Genomic DNA, 15798 nt, shown 5'->3' with positions numbered 1-15798 from the left:
ATGTGCTTTTCTGTTGTGATCTACTTAAAAAACAAGGAATCAAGCTGCTTTTAATAATTAACGTATGAAACACTTATGAACGGGTACTATGTTGAAATCGCTGGCAAAAATTTACATAATAATTTTGTAGTTGCGTTACATGCTGATCATGTAAAACTTAACAAAACAGCAGTTAAGTAAATTCAAGTAAATTTTACTTAAATGTTTTAGTGTTCTTATTTGACATGAACATCAAGTAAAATTTTAACCTTTGTACAACATTTTTTTCTGAATGTATGCACTGGCGGATCCAGGGCCTTTGTTTGGGAGGGGCCAAAGTGGCATTAGAGTGATATGGGGGAGGGGTCTACGGGGAGGGGGTGCCCCCCTCCCCCTTTGGAAAATTTTCTATTGCTGAATGCCGTCAGATGCAATTTGGTGCGACAAAAGTGTACAATGGTGATTTTAATTTACTTCTAAAAAAATGTTTCCCAGGTGTAATTTTCTAAAATATTTATAAAACAAAGTTGGGATCATCTTTCTCAAGAAATTTTATTTCTCATAGGTTATAAATTTCTTACAACCAGCCTGTAACTGCAAAATGGTGTTAAACTGTAAATCCTCATGCTCATACATTTACATAGCTCCCAACTCTTGAGAAGGCAAATGCTGGTCCATGCCACGAATCGCCGTCCTGGGGGAGGGGTATAAGGGGGAGGGGGTGTCCCCCTCCCCTTTTGATTTTTTTTTTTTGGAATCCTGGTGATGCCTACATGTAAAATGGTGGCACTTAGAAAGGCTTTTGTCACCCAAAATTTTCTGAGAAATATGCATTTTTTTTGTGTGTAACATCAATAAATTGAATAGTAGGTGATAATTCATTCTTTCCCGTGGCATGAAAATGTTCGCTGCTCGCCCCAATGAAAAAAATATAGGCTAATTTGAGGTTCAAATGATGCTGTAAAGGAGGTTTTATACTCTATTATGCTAAATGCTAAGGAATGATGGTTGCTAAGTCAAAAATTTATGCAAAGTTTTTTATGTATACTTGACAATTACAATGCGGTTTTTCGGACGCTTGTGCGGGTCAGCGGGTTTGGGTGTAGGAATGCGGGTCTAATTCCCGCGAATTGCGGGTCAGTTGGGAGCTCTGCATTTAATTTTAAACCAGAAAACAAAAAGGTTTAGACTAGTCTATCACTGCTATTCCTCTCGATTTTTTTAATATCCAATCATATGATTTAGCGGATGTTCGGAAACACTTTTTGGCTCACCTTTGGGGGGCCATGGCCCCCCTTGGCCCCCTTGGATCCGCCAGTGTGTGAACGCCCAATGCAGTATTTGCTGATCCTTGTCGAAGAGAAGAGAGGAATGAGATTATCTTGGGGTTTTTTTGTATTTTGGCTTGTCTCTCAAAGTTAGAAATTTCAAGCTGTCATTTCTTGGATATAACGAGAGATTGCTTGATTTTAATTTCTTCAATGATTATCAGTCTTGGCGTAAATGGTAACAATCGTGATGTCAAAATTGCTTAAAATGTATCAATACAAAGTGCTTAAAATTATCTAGACAAGTTGATCAGTGTGGACAAGTCGTCATAAGTAAGGTTGGGGAAAAAATCTGTGTAGATGTTTGGACATGGTTGATCATAATTTGAATGGTTGTCATGTTAAGATGTGCATCTACAATTCAAAATATAATATTGAAACATTTATATTTAGACGTAAGTGATTGTTTGAGCCGGCCTTTCCTCAGCCGCGAATGGAACCATTGTAAATCCTGATCATATTGAAAAGTGTGTCTTGGTGTTATAAGGTTTACTCTTATTTTGAGCAAGATTTAAAAGATTCAGTACAAACCCCAAAACTATACAAAAAGAAGTTTCCAAATAAGCTTTTTGAAAAGTCACCAAGGGTCAATGAAAGAGAACAGAAAATGTTAATTATACAACACTTCGTAACAAATTGTTCGTTGATTACTTTTAATTAAGGTTAATACTTTTGTCAATCATCTTGCATTGCATATTAGGTCGACAGTGGCGTAGCTAAGTGATTTTAATGGCCCCGGTTCAAGAAAGAGAGAGAGTGCTGGGTCCATCCACTATTATTTCTTGTAAAGTGCACGTGATACACAGCCATAAATGTGAGAACTACAAAGTTCTGTACATCTCTATATATGGCTATTTTACTTGTTAGGTAGTTGCGATCCGTTGGATCAAAATATCGTAACTCCTAGAATCTGTGGGCACGAGTTTTCTGAACCACTTATTTCTACGTGGAGGTGGTCAATCGGGATGGGGTAGAGGCGGGTAAGCGATGGGTGTGTTGGAGAGCCACGTGGTATGTGGAGCGTTATGTTATTTGCATGAATATTTTATTTCGGAGAGTGCGGACTAACTTTCCTTCTGTATATGGGGGGGGGGGTTGGGGTGGGGGCGCCATGGTCACTCGTATTCGGTAAAAGCCACCCCTACCTCCGCCAAATTGCAGCTCTAACTAAACTACGTCATCCGTATTGAATCCCAGTTTAAAATCTAGGTGTTAACATTAGCTCTTTCATGAATAGTTAATATATATTAAGCGATTTAAGTCGCAGTCATGTTTTTTACTTTAAAAAAAAGGGGGAGTAAGTTAAATCGAATCCCAGAAGTAATTGGGTTTTATTCTTAGAGATAATGACTTCTAGCCAACCGAGTGACTTCACTCATAATAAGGAGAATTTGAGAAATGAGTCGAAGTTATTCAAAATTGGTTCCGTGCCTCCATTATTTAATAGTCAGATCAAGCATCTGCCTAGATCCACCAAGGTTAATGGTGCCCCTCTCTGGTAATACAATACCACCTTTCTATATGTTCGAGTTGTGCCAGAATAACTTAATAAGTTTGCAAATAATCGAGGGGAGAGGCAGGGTATATGGAGCGGGCGATGGAGGGGAGAGGGATGGAAGGAGGGTATAGGGAGAGTGAGGGCGTGAGCGAGGGGGATAGGGAGAGGAGGCCGGGGAATATGTGAAGTCTTTGGCTACAACGTACGGTTTCTACCGAATTCCTGCAGCACATATCATTAACAGAGGAAATAAGGGAGGCATTGCAGTAATTAGTGCTTAGACATAATTACCTTAGTAAGATAATATCTTATCATAGCCGATGTATAGTTATTAAAAAAAGGGGGGAACAATATTGCTATGAATAATATATTTATATGACTAAAAACAGACACCGCCTTATTACATAAGATTTGTTTGTTATAATATCTAGGCTAGTTGGTCATGAACCTTGTTAACGTCATTATATATATAGAAACAAACCATCACAATATTTATCAACTGAAGTCTCTTTCACTATAGGATATATCTTACGTAATTAGGTCGCATTGACTTTCTAAAGGGGATTTACTATGTCTATTAACTGGCTTTTACTAAAGCACACATTTCATGTCACCGTGTAGAGACCATTTATTTATCTAATACCCCCTGGAAAGAATGGGCAAGTCTGCATAATTAAGCCGTTGTTTAATTTGTGACGTCAACAACTTGAAACTTGTGAATAAAAAGAACTTCTCATCTTCTCGCTGCATCATCCAAGTTTGAAGAACGAGGAGATTCAAGATGCGTCTGTACGTAGCAATTTTGCTGGTTGCAGCTCTGTTGGTGCTGAGCGAAGCCAAGCCCGCCAAGAAGTCTCTGCAGGTATTGGAATTATTTTATTTTACTTTTATTTTATTAATTACTGGTATATTTTCAAACTCCGAATCTTGTTTATATATATAATTATAATGGGCATTAACTAATTGGTTAACTTAAGTCAGTTTGGACGCAGTTGTTGATCCAAATGGTCTCTGGTATAGCCCCCCCAACACCCCACCCCCTCATTTAATTTCAACATCACGCAGAAATCCAAGTGTATATTAGAACACATACGTTTAAACGTATACTTATTACTTAATTTGTAGTCCAAATATGTCTCAAAATGCAATATTTGACGTATAAAATGTCTACAAATCCGGCTTCACGGGAGACAGCGTTAACTTCCACAGGGTCACAGCTGCCCCCTTCCCACCCCTGGCAAGGATGGAACGTTTATAACGATTTTCTGTTGTAAAATTCGATGTGAATGATGGAAGTATAATATAGACAGTTCTAGAAATAGAATTAGGCGTAACGTTATCACAAGCACTTATATTTAATATCTCTAATGGAAACTACAGTAGAACATTCTTGGAAGGCGCCGCTAAAAAAGAAAAAAAAGAGTTATGCTATCAAAATCATATAAGTTCGTTAACTTGAACAACAAGTTGTAAACAGAATGAGTTTGATAAGATTAATTTTTTTGTTTATTTTGTTCGTTTATCATATTACATAAACGGCAGTCGATGGCAAACTGTGATAATTTTAGTCTTTTAATTTTTGCTACAACTAACAATCAAAACATGCATGAATGTATTTCTAGGTTTAAATTATTTGAAGGTTTTTGCAGGCAATGAAATATGAAATGATGCATGCTGCAGTATCAAAGCGCTGATGTAATAAGTTGTCACTTAAATCGCTTCAAAGCATTATTAATGATGCTGAGGTTCCATGTTAGAATATCAATTGAAAGCACTATACGCAGCATATACCTTTTCTTTCATTTTTTTTTCTTTCTCTCAAGTGTGGTTCCATAGCCCATTTTAGAAACCAACCAAACTCAATTGTTTTTTGTAATATTGGACACTATCGTCAAAACTAAACTCATAATAAGATTTGTTGAACAATACTCTATAACATTCGGCTACATTTATATAACTGGACACGTTTCAAGCGACCTATTTATTTATTTATTTATTTATTTATTTAAGTCAATCGTGCGAAGGCTCCCTATTACTGTGTTCTTACTTGGAGTTGATTACTTTCTATTCAATAGAATTGACGTCTCATAAGTTTAAAATATCTTAATAGTTCGATTGCTATATTTTCAGATATTTGAATATTGTGTCTGTTCTATCGTTTCTGGTTGACTAAAAATTTCTGATTTTGTTTCTTGGTACCAGGTCATCCCTGTAGAGGAAACAAATCGCAGTATAGTACGACCACAGGCGCGGGTCTAAGGGGTGTGGTGTGGGTGAAGTGTTCACTATCCTTTTCAATCCCACACAAAATATGGAAATAGTTATCAGCACAGAAATGCGCGTGTAGACCTGATTATATACCTAATTTATTAGCAGTCTAAATGTCTCAGAATGATACAGTTAACGTTGTCGTTTTCATGTCAAAGAATACACTGCAGGACACCTACATGGGCGTCGACCTCAAGAAGCAAGGTCTACTATACAAACCTTCCCTCCTTGTTTTAAATCCTAGATGTGCTACTGGAACATACATGTGATACCAAGACGTCAAGTGACGGAGAGTGCAGCCATTTTTTCATTTTATTGATGAATTATAACTTTGTATTTTGTTTGTATTGGATATAAAGTAGAATACATAATTCAATCTAATATTTTCACCCCCCACCCCCCCTTCTACTTAAACAAAACTGATGCATAATATCCTGGAAATGTAAGGTGGGGATATCACCACGACTGAGGTTCCTATAGAGGCTCAATGTTATATCTTTATGTTTCCCTTTCTTCCGGGTGATTAGAACATTTCTTTTTGGTTTCCCGAAAGTGTAAACTATGTAGTCACTCTTACCGACCTTGCCGAATTTGTGAGGTGGACCCCGGATTGATAATTCGGCAGTGACTATAACGCGGATCGCACAGTCGGTAATTGCTACTACGGTTATATTTGTCAAGCACGGCAGCATACGGAAACGTTGTACTCAATGCCGAAGCCAAAGTAAATTAATCAGGGCACATATCCGCAGTCTATGCATGCTAATTTCTGCAATACCGTTCTCATAACCTTTCGGGAAGCATGCCATTCTGTGGTTTGGATTTATTTTTGTCTAGATCATAATTTTATAGCTGATGTCCTCTATATATTTTTGTGCATACGAAAATTAAAAAAATATTGATCTTACCACTATTGCAAGATATATACATATATACACACACACACACACATATATATATATATATATATATATATGTATATATATGTATATATATATATATATAGATATATATAGATATATAGATATATATATATATATATATATATATATATATATAGATGTATATATTCGTACGTTAATCGGTAATTAGAAATAATTTCGTTCTTTTCTTCTTTCTGACTCCAGAAAAAGCATGTAAAGGATGCTCTCGCCAGTCGGCTTAGATCTTTGGCAGCTTTGAAGAAAAAGTCAGTCGAAAAGAAAGAGTTGGCCAAGAAATTCGCCAGCTCTTATTCATTTGAGACCTCCACTGTGTCTTCATCTGGGTCCTCATCTGGGACCACATATGAGCCCTCATCTGGGTCATCATCTGGATCTTCCAGCGCCAGCTCATCCGACGGCTGGGACTCTTGGATTTTTTCGTCATGGGACTTTTCTTCTGGTTCCGAAGATGAGTTTTGGGGTATTTTCAGGGGGTGCAAGATGGGTGACTTTGGAGAGGTGAAAAAGAGGCAGGACGATGATTACAGCCAATATTCCTACCAGAGTGATTTTTGGCAGTGCATGGGTAAGTAGATGGACTATTGTTGGTAGGGTTGTGTGCATGGGTAAGTAGATGGACTATTGTTGGTAGGGTTGTGTGCATAGATAAGTGGATGGACTATTGTTGGTAGGGTTGTGTGCATGGGTAGGTAGATGGACTATTGTTGGTAGGGTTGTGTGCATGGGTAGGTAGATGGACTATTGTTGGTAGGGTTGTGTGCATGGATAAGTGGATGGACTATTGTTGGTAGGGTTGTGTGCATGGGTAGGTAGATGGACTATTGTTGGTAGGGTTGTGTGCATGGGTAGGTAGATGGACTATTGTTGGTAGGGTTGTGTGCATGGATAAGTGGATGGACTATTGTTGGTAGGGTTGTGTGCATGGATAAGTGGATGGACTATTGTTGGTAGGGTTGTGTGCATGGATAAGTGGATGGACTATTGTTGGTAGGGTTGTGTGTATGGATAAGTGGATGGACTATTGTTGGTAGGGTTGTGTGCATGGGTAGGTAGATGGACTATTGTTGGTAGAGTTGTGTGCATGGATAAGTGGATGGACTATTGTTGGTAGGGTTGTGCGCATGGGTAAGTGGTTAGACCTTATTTTGATGAGTATGTGCATAGGTACGTGGTTCGACCATTGTTTGATCGGTATGTGCACATGGGTAAGTGGTCGAACCATTGTTGGGTTATTGCATGCATGGGCAAGGGGTTCGACCATTGTTTGATCGGTACGAGCATGGGTAAGCGGTTGGGGCATTTTTATTATAATATTGCAGTCGTTTTGTTTTACATCAAATCAACTTAATATGTTTTTTTTTTGTTTTTTGCTTAGGCCTACATTGTTACTTTTAAACAAGCTACTTATGATCTACAGCACTAAGTCACCGCTACTTTCATATGGGGTTTACTCCGTAATCAGAGCAACAGGCTTGAATAGTGCCTAAAAATATTAGAAAGCTTTGCTTCATTTTATAAATTTAGTTGAGCTGATAATCTGCAACAGTGTCGCTGTTTGATATAATCCCAGCCTAGTACCCTTTTGTAGCTGATTTACGAAGAATATCAATCACTTAGTACTTAAATATTGAATTTATTTCTCTTTTCTTACAGCTGACCAGTTCCCGGAATGGTTTGAGGACGAAGTTGGTAAGTAAAACGAACCTTGCATAAAATAAACAACGCCGTTTGTACTCGAATTAAAGTGCAGTGGAAAATCGAATCATTTAAATCCATAAATTCGTTATCGGTTCTTCAATTAATTTAGTTCTAGTGTGGTTTCAAGACATGCATGTTATGTAACTTTCTGTAAAACTATAATATTCTAATCGAAACGAATTATGATGGACGCTGGATATATAGACGGAGTGACGTAATCATTATGGACTGAGTTAGTGAACCCACCTCCATGGTGAACCCAACTACTAATTTTGAGGGACCCTGGATAGGAGTATATATATATATATATATATATTTATTGTGCACATGTACCAAATTTGAGCAGCTATCAAAGACTTAAAGCGATGATTACTTACAAAGATTTTAAGATTCTCAAAATGTCACTATGGTGAGGAAACATTTACGGGATCGCCATTAAAAACCGTCTATCGTTGTGTTTAGCGCCATACCGTGATCCCGGTTTTGACTTTCCAAGCACAGCTACTCCGTATTTCTCTAGTTTAAAAGCGCTGCAGCTTTGGACTATTTTTGTAGCCTTATAGTCTTAAAGTTATTGTGAAATTGTGGTTTTTTTTTATGAACAAACCAGACGACAGACCAGATGAGAAACCAGAAGACAGACCAGATGAGAAACCAGAAGACAGACCAGATGAAAAGCCAGGTGACAGACCAGGTGACAGACCAGCTGGGAAACCAGATGGGAAACCAGATGAGAAGCCTAGCAGGGATGGTCGCAAATCCAAGCGTGTCCACAATTCTGCAGTTCTTCAGAGCAGACGCCGTGCCCTCTTGAATGCATTAAAGCAGTTATAAATCAGAGGCTAAATTTCCGACCCTGTCATGACCATTTGTAGTGCATTTGAAATCAAAATATAAAACTAACTTTCCTATCTGCCTATTCCTTCCTAATTCTCTGAGGAAAAAAAAGACTAAATAAATTAATCATTAAAGAAAAGAACTATTACTTACACTTGAGTATATTCATTGGAGCAAATTGGTCAGAAACATTGGTAGAGCTATAAAAAATATAATTATATTTGAACTCACAAAACAAACGTGCCCTTCTCCAGAAGTTTACAAGAAATGTTCATTTCGCAGCTGTCATAAATTGTCCATTTACTTTTTTACACTCGTTTTCCGCTATGCTTTCTGTTAGATATTAATAAGGAGTCTATTTGCAGTTTTCTTTCGTTTTCATTATTACAGGTTGTGTTTGGGAGTAATGGAGTATTATGTTTGAACTATGACAAGTATGAGATCTAGTATGATAACAAAAATTCATTCGTTAATTGTTCCGAAAATAAATGTATTTTATGATCAGATATATTGGTACCAAATCACTTTCCTCCTGATACATGTAAACGATTGACCCTTTTTAAGTAAAATTGTTCGAGGCACTCCGGTTCCAGTCACTCCCAGATTAATGTATGTCGTCAAGTTACAGAGTTGTTGGCAATTAACAATTCATAATCATGGACGTTAAATATGAATGTGAGAGACTGACTTCGGTCAGCTTGCTGCTTTGATAAGCCAATGAGGCTTCTTCGCGAGTTCCTGCTTGCAGGAGGATCTAATATACATACATACAGACATACATACATACACACACATACATACATACATACATACATACATACATACATACATACATACATACATACATACATACATACATACATACATACATACATACATACATACATACATACATACATACATACATACATACATACATACATACATACATACATACACGCATACATACATACATACATACATACATACATACATACATACATACATACATACATACATACATACATACATACATACATACATACATACATACATACATACATACATACATACATACATACATACATACATACATACATACATACATACATACATACATACATACATACATACATACATACATACATACATACATACATACATACATACATACATACATACATACATACATACATACATACATACATACATACATACATACATACATACACACATACACACACACATACATACTATTGTCACTGTTTCAGCGTAAAGTTGTACAGCACTGATTTCCGTTCATCCATCAATATTACGTGCATCCTGAGGTGGATATTGACTTCAAACTTATTAATGAGGAGGGACACACACACACCTACACGTTCACACTCATTCGCCAGCTTGACTGCATAGGTTGCGATTATCATCGAAACCAAAAATGACTGAAAGATTCTAAAATAGATTAAAAAGAGCAAAGAACGTTTTCACGATAGAAAGGGATTAGGACCGTGTACAAGATTACAAGTTTTTTTTCTCCGCCAAATTCTTGATGGCGATAGCTATTTTCTTGCTGTGTGTGCCAGTCAGGAAATGTTGTGCCAAGTTATAATGCCGTCGTATAATACCGCATGTCGTCATCCCACGGTTTTATGTCAATTCACGACATTTTATGCCGCAACTCTTTTCGTCGCATTACGCTGAGAGGTGATACTATTTTGAGCTGTCCGTATCAGCCAATGGAAGATCAGAGAACTAAATCAAAGCAGTATCTAATCTAGGCTGATGATAACACCATCCCGTACTAGGAGCTGTGTATTTTTTTTGCCGACATATACAGTGCCATCAGACCTGAATCCACTGGCGGATCCAGGGCCTTTGTTTGGGAGGGGGCTAATTTGAGGTTCAAATGATGCTGTAAAGGAGGTTTTATACTCTATTATGCTAAATGCTAAGGAATGATGGTTGCTAAGTCAAAGTTATGCAATTTTTTTTATGTATACTTGACAATTACAATGCGAATATTATATAATATATATATAATATTTATAAAACAAAGTTGGGATCATCTTTCTCAAGAAATTTTATTTCTCATAGGTTATAAATTTCTTACAACCAGCCTGTAACTGCAAAATGGTGTCAAACTGTAAATCCTCATGCTCATACATTTACATAGCTCCCAACTCTTGAGATGGCAAATGCTGGTCCATGCCACGAATCGCCGTCCTGGGGGAGGGGTATAAGGGGGAGGGGGTGTCCCCCTCCCCTTTTGATTTTTTTTTTGAATCCTGGTGATGCCTACATGTAAAATGGTGGCACTTAGAAAGGCTTTTGTCACCCAAAATTTTCTGAGAAATATGCATTTTTTTGTGTGTAACATCAATAAATTGAATAGTAGGTGATAATTCATTCTTTCCCGTGGCATGAAAATGTTCGCTGCTTGCCCCAATGAAAAAAATATAGGCTAATTTGAGGTTCAAATGATGCTGTAAAGGAGGTATTATACTCTATTATGCTAAATGCTAAGGAATGATGGTTGCTAAGTCAAAGTTATGCAAATTTTTTTATGTATACTTGACAATTACAATGCGGTTTTTTTCGGACGCTTGTGCGGGTCAGCGGGTTTGGGTGTAAGAATGCGGGTCTAATTCCCGCGAATTGGGGGTCAGTTGGGAGCTCTGCATTTAATTTTAAACCAGAAAACAAAAAGGTTTAGACTAGTCTATCACTGCTATTCCTCTCGATTTTTTTAATATCCAATCATATGATTTAGCGGATGTTCGGAAACACTATTTGGCTCACCTATGGGGGGCCATGGCCCCCCTTGGCCCCCCCCCTTGGATCCCCCAGTGTATAAGTATTAATCCATTGTGCTTTATATTATTATATCATAACCCTATCAAAGCGCTGATAGTAAGTTTTACTTGTTGGAAAAGTACTAGAATGCTCTTTATATACCAGTATTTTTAAGTTGCAAAGCTCACATGACATAGAACGACTATCATGTTTCTTGTAATATGATTTTTTGTTATTGAAACTAAAGTAACCATGAACAGATCATTTACGTATCCATGCAAGAGATTTTAGTTACTGCTGCGCGTAGAGTTGAATCTTTGCCAAATTTTGCAATCAGACAGTTGATTATGTTAATTTTTGGGAGCTTTCAACTATTTTTACATGTTGAGGGAGTTGGGTGAAAATTCCTAAGTCGACCAATGCTTTTTTGAACATGCATCTTAGAAACTAAAAAAGGAAATTATTTAAATTTTCGTAAGCATGCACCTTTAAGAGATAGTACCTTGATACCTTGCCATCCATAACTGGACCCAAAGTTAAAATATCATGACTGTAGTTCACTATTCATGCATGATTGTAGATTTACGGGAAACCCTCTTAAGTGTTGAAATGCGAATTGGGGGTCAGTTGGGAGCTCTGCATTTAATTTTAAACCAGAAAACAAAAAGGTTTAGACTAGTCTATCACTGCTATTCCTCTCGATTTTTTTAATATCCAATCATATGATTTAGCGGATGTTCGGAAACACTTTTTGGCTCACCTATGGGGGGCCATGGCCCCCCTTGGCCCCCCCCTTGGATCCCCCAGTGTATAAGTATTGATCCATTGTGCTTTATATTATTATATCATAACCCTATCAAAGCGCTGATAGTAAGTTTTACTTGTTGGAAAAGTACTAGAATGCTCTTTATGTACCAGCATTTTTAAGTTGCAAAGCTCACATGACATAGAACGACTATCATGTTTCTTGTAATATGATTTTTTGTTATTGAAACTAAAGTAACCATGAACAGATCATTTACGTATCCATGCAAGAGATTTTAGTTAATGCTGCGCGTAGAGTTGAATCTTTGCCAAATTTTGCAATCAGACAGTTGATTATGTTAATTTTTGGGAGCTTTCAACTATTTTTACATGTTGAGGGAGTTGGGTGAAAATTCCTAAGTCGACCAATGCTTTTTTGAACATGCATCTTAGAAACTAAAAAAGGAAATTATTTAAATTTTCGTAAGCATGCACCTTTAAGAGATAGTACCTTGATACCTTGTCATCCATAACTGGAGACAAAAGTTAAAATATCATGACTGTAGTTCACTATTCATGCATGATTGTAGATTTACGGGAAACCCTCTTAAGTGTGGAAATGAAAGGTTGAATTCATCAAATATTCTGGATTATTTGTATTGTCATTCCTCTTTGTTGTCTCTTATATGTGCTTTTCTGTTGTGATCTACTTAAAAAAACAAGGAATCAAGCTGCTTTTAATAATTAACGTATGAAACACTTATGAACGGGTGCTATGTTGAAATCGCTGGCAAAATTTTACATAATAATTTTGTAGTTGCGTTACATGCTGATCATGTAAAACTTAACAAAACAGCAGTTAAGTAAATTCAAGTAAATTTTACTTAAAGGTTTTAGTGTTCTTATTTGACATGAACATCAAGTAAAATTTCAACCTTTGTACAACATTTTTTTCTGATTGTATGCACTGGCGGATCCAGGGCCTTTGTTTGGGAGGGGCCAAAGTGGCATTAGAGTGATATGGGGGAGTGGTCTACGGGGAGGGGGTGCCCCCTCCCCCTTTGGAAAATTTTCTATTGCTGAATGCCGTCAGATGCAATTTGGTGCGACAAAAGTGTACAATGGTGATTTTAATTTACTTCTAAAAAAATGTTTCCCAGGTGTAATTTTCTAAAATATTTATAAAACAAAGTTGGGATCATCTTTCTCAAGAAATTTTATTTCTCATAGGTTATAAATTTCTTACAACCAGCCTGTAACTGCAAAATGGTGTCAAACTGTAAATCCTCATGCTCATACATTTACATAGCTCCCAACTCTTGAGAAGGCAAATGCTGGTCCATGCCACGAATCGCCGTCCTGGGGGAGGGGTATAAGGGGGAGGGGGTGTCCCCCTCCCCCTTTTGATTTTTTTTTGAATCCTGGTGATGCCTACATGTAAAATGGTGGCACTTAGAAAGGCTTTTGTCACCCAAAATTTTCTGAGAAATATGCATTTTTTTGTGTGTAACATCAATAAATTGAATAGTAGGTGATAATTCATTCTTTCCCGTGGCATGAAAATGTTCGCTGCTTGCCCCAATGAAAAAAATATAGGCTAATTTGAGGTTCAAATGATGCTGTAAAGGAGGTTTTATACTCTATTATGCTAAATGCTAAGGAATGATGGTTGCTAAGTCAAAAATTTATGCAAATTTTTTTATGTATACTTGACAATTACAATGCGGTTTTTTCGGACGCTTGTGCGGGTCAGCGGCTTTGGGTGTAAGAATGCGGGTCTAATTCCCGCGAATTGCGAGCTCTGCATTTAATTTTAAACCAGAAAACAAAAAGGTTTAGACTAGTCTATCACTGCTATTCCTCTCGATTTTTTTAATATCCAATCATATGATTAAGCGGATGTTCGGAAACACTTTTTGGCTCACCTTTGGGGGGCCATGGCCCCCCTTGGCCCCCCCCCCTTGGATCCGCCAGTGCCTGAATCGACATATGCTAGGGCTGCTAATGCAAGCGAGAGGTGTAAAAGATCGCGGCGAAAGCCGGCACTGGGGTTCGAACCACCAGTGTAAAAGAGCGTCTCTCTCTACAGCTAGTACAGTGCGCCAAGCCGACGCGCCACTGTATCGGCTGAGATATTAGCTGATTAGTTAATAGTTAGGGCTGCTAATGCAAGCGAGTGGTGTAAAAGATCGCGGCAAAAGCCGGCAATCATATCAATGAGTTATATGACAAATAAAAAATATAAAAAAATATGACGAATGACTTTCTTTGTAGGATGTCAAGAGGTTGAAGATAAACATTAAAGGTGCCAGATCAGATTATAATATAGAGCAATATGACAAATGGGGGACAACTAATGTGTGATAAAGCATTCTAAGAATATTCTGAGAAAAATAGTGTTTCAACTTAGAAATGATACCAACTTTTTTTTCGCCACAGTGTTTGAAATATTTGATATATGTGTTTACACCAAGTAAGTTTACTATCAATATATACTCCGAGAAACTTAATACTATGTACATGCTTGATAGGCTTACCATCCATTGAAATGTCTTTTTTCCAATCCAATATTTTGTGATCTTGATCGCACTTCTTAGCTTTTCCTATTGTAAAGAATATTAATTATAAACATTTCATTAGTGGTATGAATTGTACCTATGAATTTGAATAACAAACAATTATTGAGAGTACTGGTACCACTGCACCTTCACCGTTGCTTATTGTCCGCTAGAAAATAGATGGCGCTCTTCGCTTTTCTCCTTATTGTCTGCTCTTAATGTCCGCTCTTATTGTCGGCTACCTTCAAGCAGGTCAAACCATAGAGCAGAATATAAGAATTAGAGGGCGGGCTGCCCAAAATAACTGTGTCAGCATGGAGACCCCGCCGCCATTACCAAACAGGGCAAGTTGTGAGCCTCGTCCGCTCACTGTTTCCGTTCAACACACAGTAATGTTACTAAAAATTGACCAAACTGTGGTTAGTTGTTCGCAGAAAAGTGCCCGAACCCTGCATTGCATTCGGTTGCACCAACCGGGGAAGGCAGAGAAGTCGTATTTGCTTTCATGTAAGGATATTAGCATAATGTCATATGTGCGAAGTCTCGTTAAAGTTTTAAAAAAATTGTAATTTTTTCTTTCTTTCTTAAGATTGGAATAAAAGGTATCCTTCTTTGTGGCGAAGTAAATGATATCCCGGGGGGCTGAACTTCGATGTTTAATCAATCTGCTGGTAGCATTATACCCTATACACCCCCCTTTCCAAAACAAAATACCAGTTTTTTTTTTTTTTTTTTCATGTTTTGAAATAAAAAGATAAACGAACGCCACTGATTTGGCGAAGCATATCAGTTATTTCTCACTAGTTATGCACTTTTCAGAGTGGGGATGTGGGAAAGTGAGGGGAGGGCCCGGATAGTAATCGTTCGAAAATGCCATTTCAATAAATCTCTGCATGCATGTGGTAAAACGGGTTTATCACTTCTTCGAATTGATTTTTATTGACATTTCTAACCCAAGTGTGTATGCATTTCCCCCAGCATTGCAGATTAATTATCACAACAACGTCGATTCAGGAACTTGGAAATTCTTTCGATTTTAACTTCAAATAACGTTAGTTTTCTTCCAATAAGGAGGACAGTGACGTCCCGCAATTTGACACCAGTTGGAAGTTGTTTCACTCCGTCGGCGACTCGGTGTTCTCTGACCTAAGAGAACATTTTCAAGAACAGGA

The 15798-nt window shown here is 37.5% G+C and overlaps 1 protein-coding gene and 1 long non-coding RNA gene across 2 annotated transcripts; one reads left to right on the top strand and one right to left on the bottom strand.

The window, feature by feature from the left end:
• Positions 1-3509: 3509 nt before the first annotated feature.
• On the top strand, positions 3510-8916 carry LOC139977021 (uncharacterized). Its single transcript, XM_071985970.1, has 4 exons — positions 3510-3667; positions 6201-6582; positions 7671-7706; positions 8326-8916. The coding sequence occupies exons 1-4, from the start codon at positions 3587-3589 to the stop codon at positions 8547-8549; spliced, it is 723 nt and encodes a 240-aa protein (XP_071842071.1). The 5' UTR covers positions 3510-3586; the 3' UTR covers positions 8550-8916.
• LOC139977028 (uncharacterized) lies at positions 8656-15617 on the bottom strand. The gene is made up of 2 exons (XR_011796382.1): positions 13052-15617; positions 8656-10404 (listed from the first exon to the last, which is right to left on the bottom strand). It is a non-coding gene; the product is annotated as an uncharacterized lncRNA (long non-coding RNA).
• Positions 15618-15798: the final 181 nt, after the last annotated feature.

The sequence above is a fragment of the Apostichopus japonicus genome, chromosome 12 (genome assembly GCF_037975245.1).
Source record: "Apostichopus japonicus isolate 1M-3 chromosome 12, ASM3797524v1, whole genome shotgun sequence".
NCBI classification, from domain to species: Eukaryota; Metazoa; Echinodermata; class Holothuroidea; order Aspidochirotida; family Stichopodidae; genus Apostichopus; species Apostichopus japonicus.
This window is presented reverse-complemented; position numbering and strand designations above follow the sequence as displayed.

Coding starts and splice junctions, on each gene's coding strand:
- LOC139977021 (XM_071985970.1), top strand. CDS start 3,587: ATGCGTCTGTACGTAGCAATTTTGCTGGTTGCAGCTCTGTTGGTGCTG. Junction 3,668..6,200: donor CCGCCAAGAAGTCTCTGCAG/GTATTGGAATTA, acceptor TTCTGACTCCAG/AAAAAGCATGTAAAGGATGC. Junction 7,707..8,325: donor ATGGTTTGAGGACGAAGTTG/GTAAGTAAAACG, acceptor TGAACAAACCAG/ACGACAGACCAGATGAGAAA.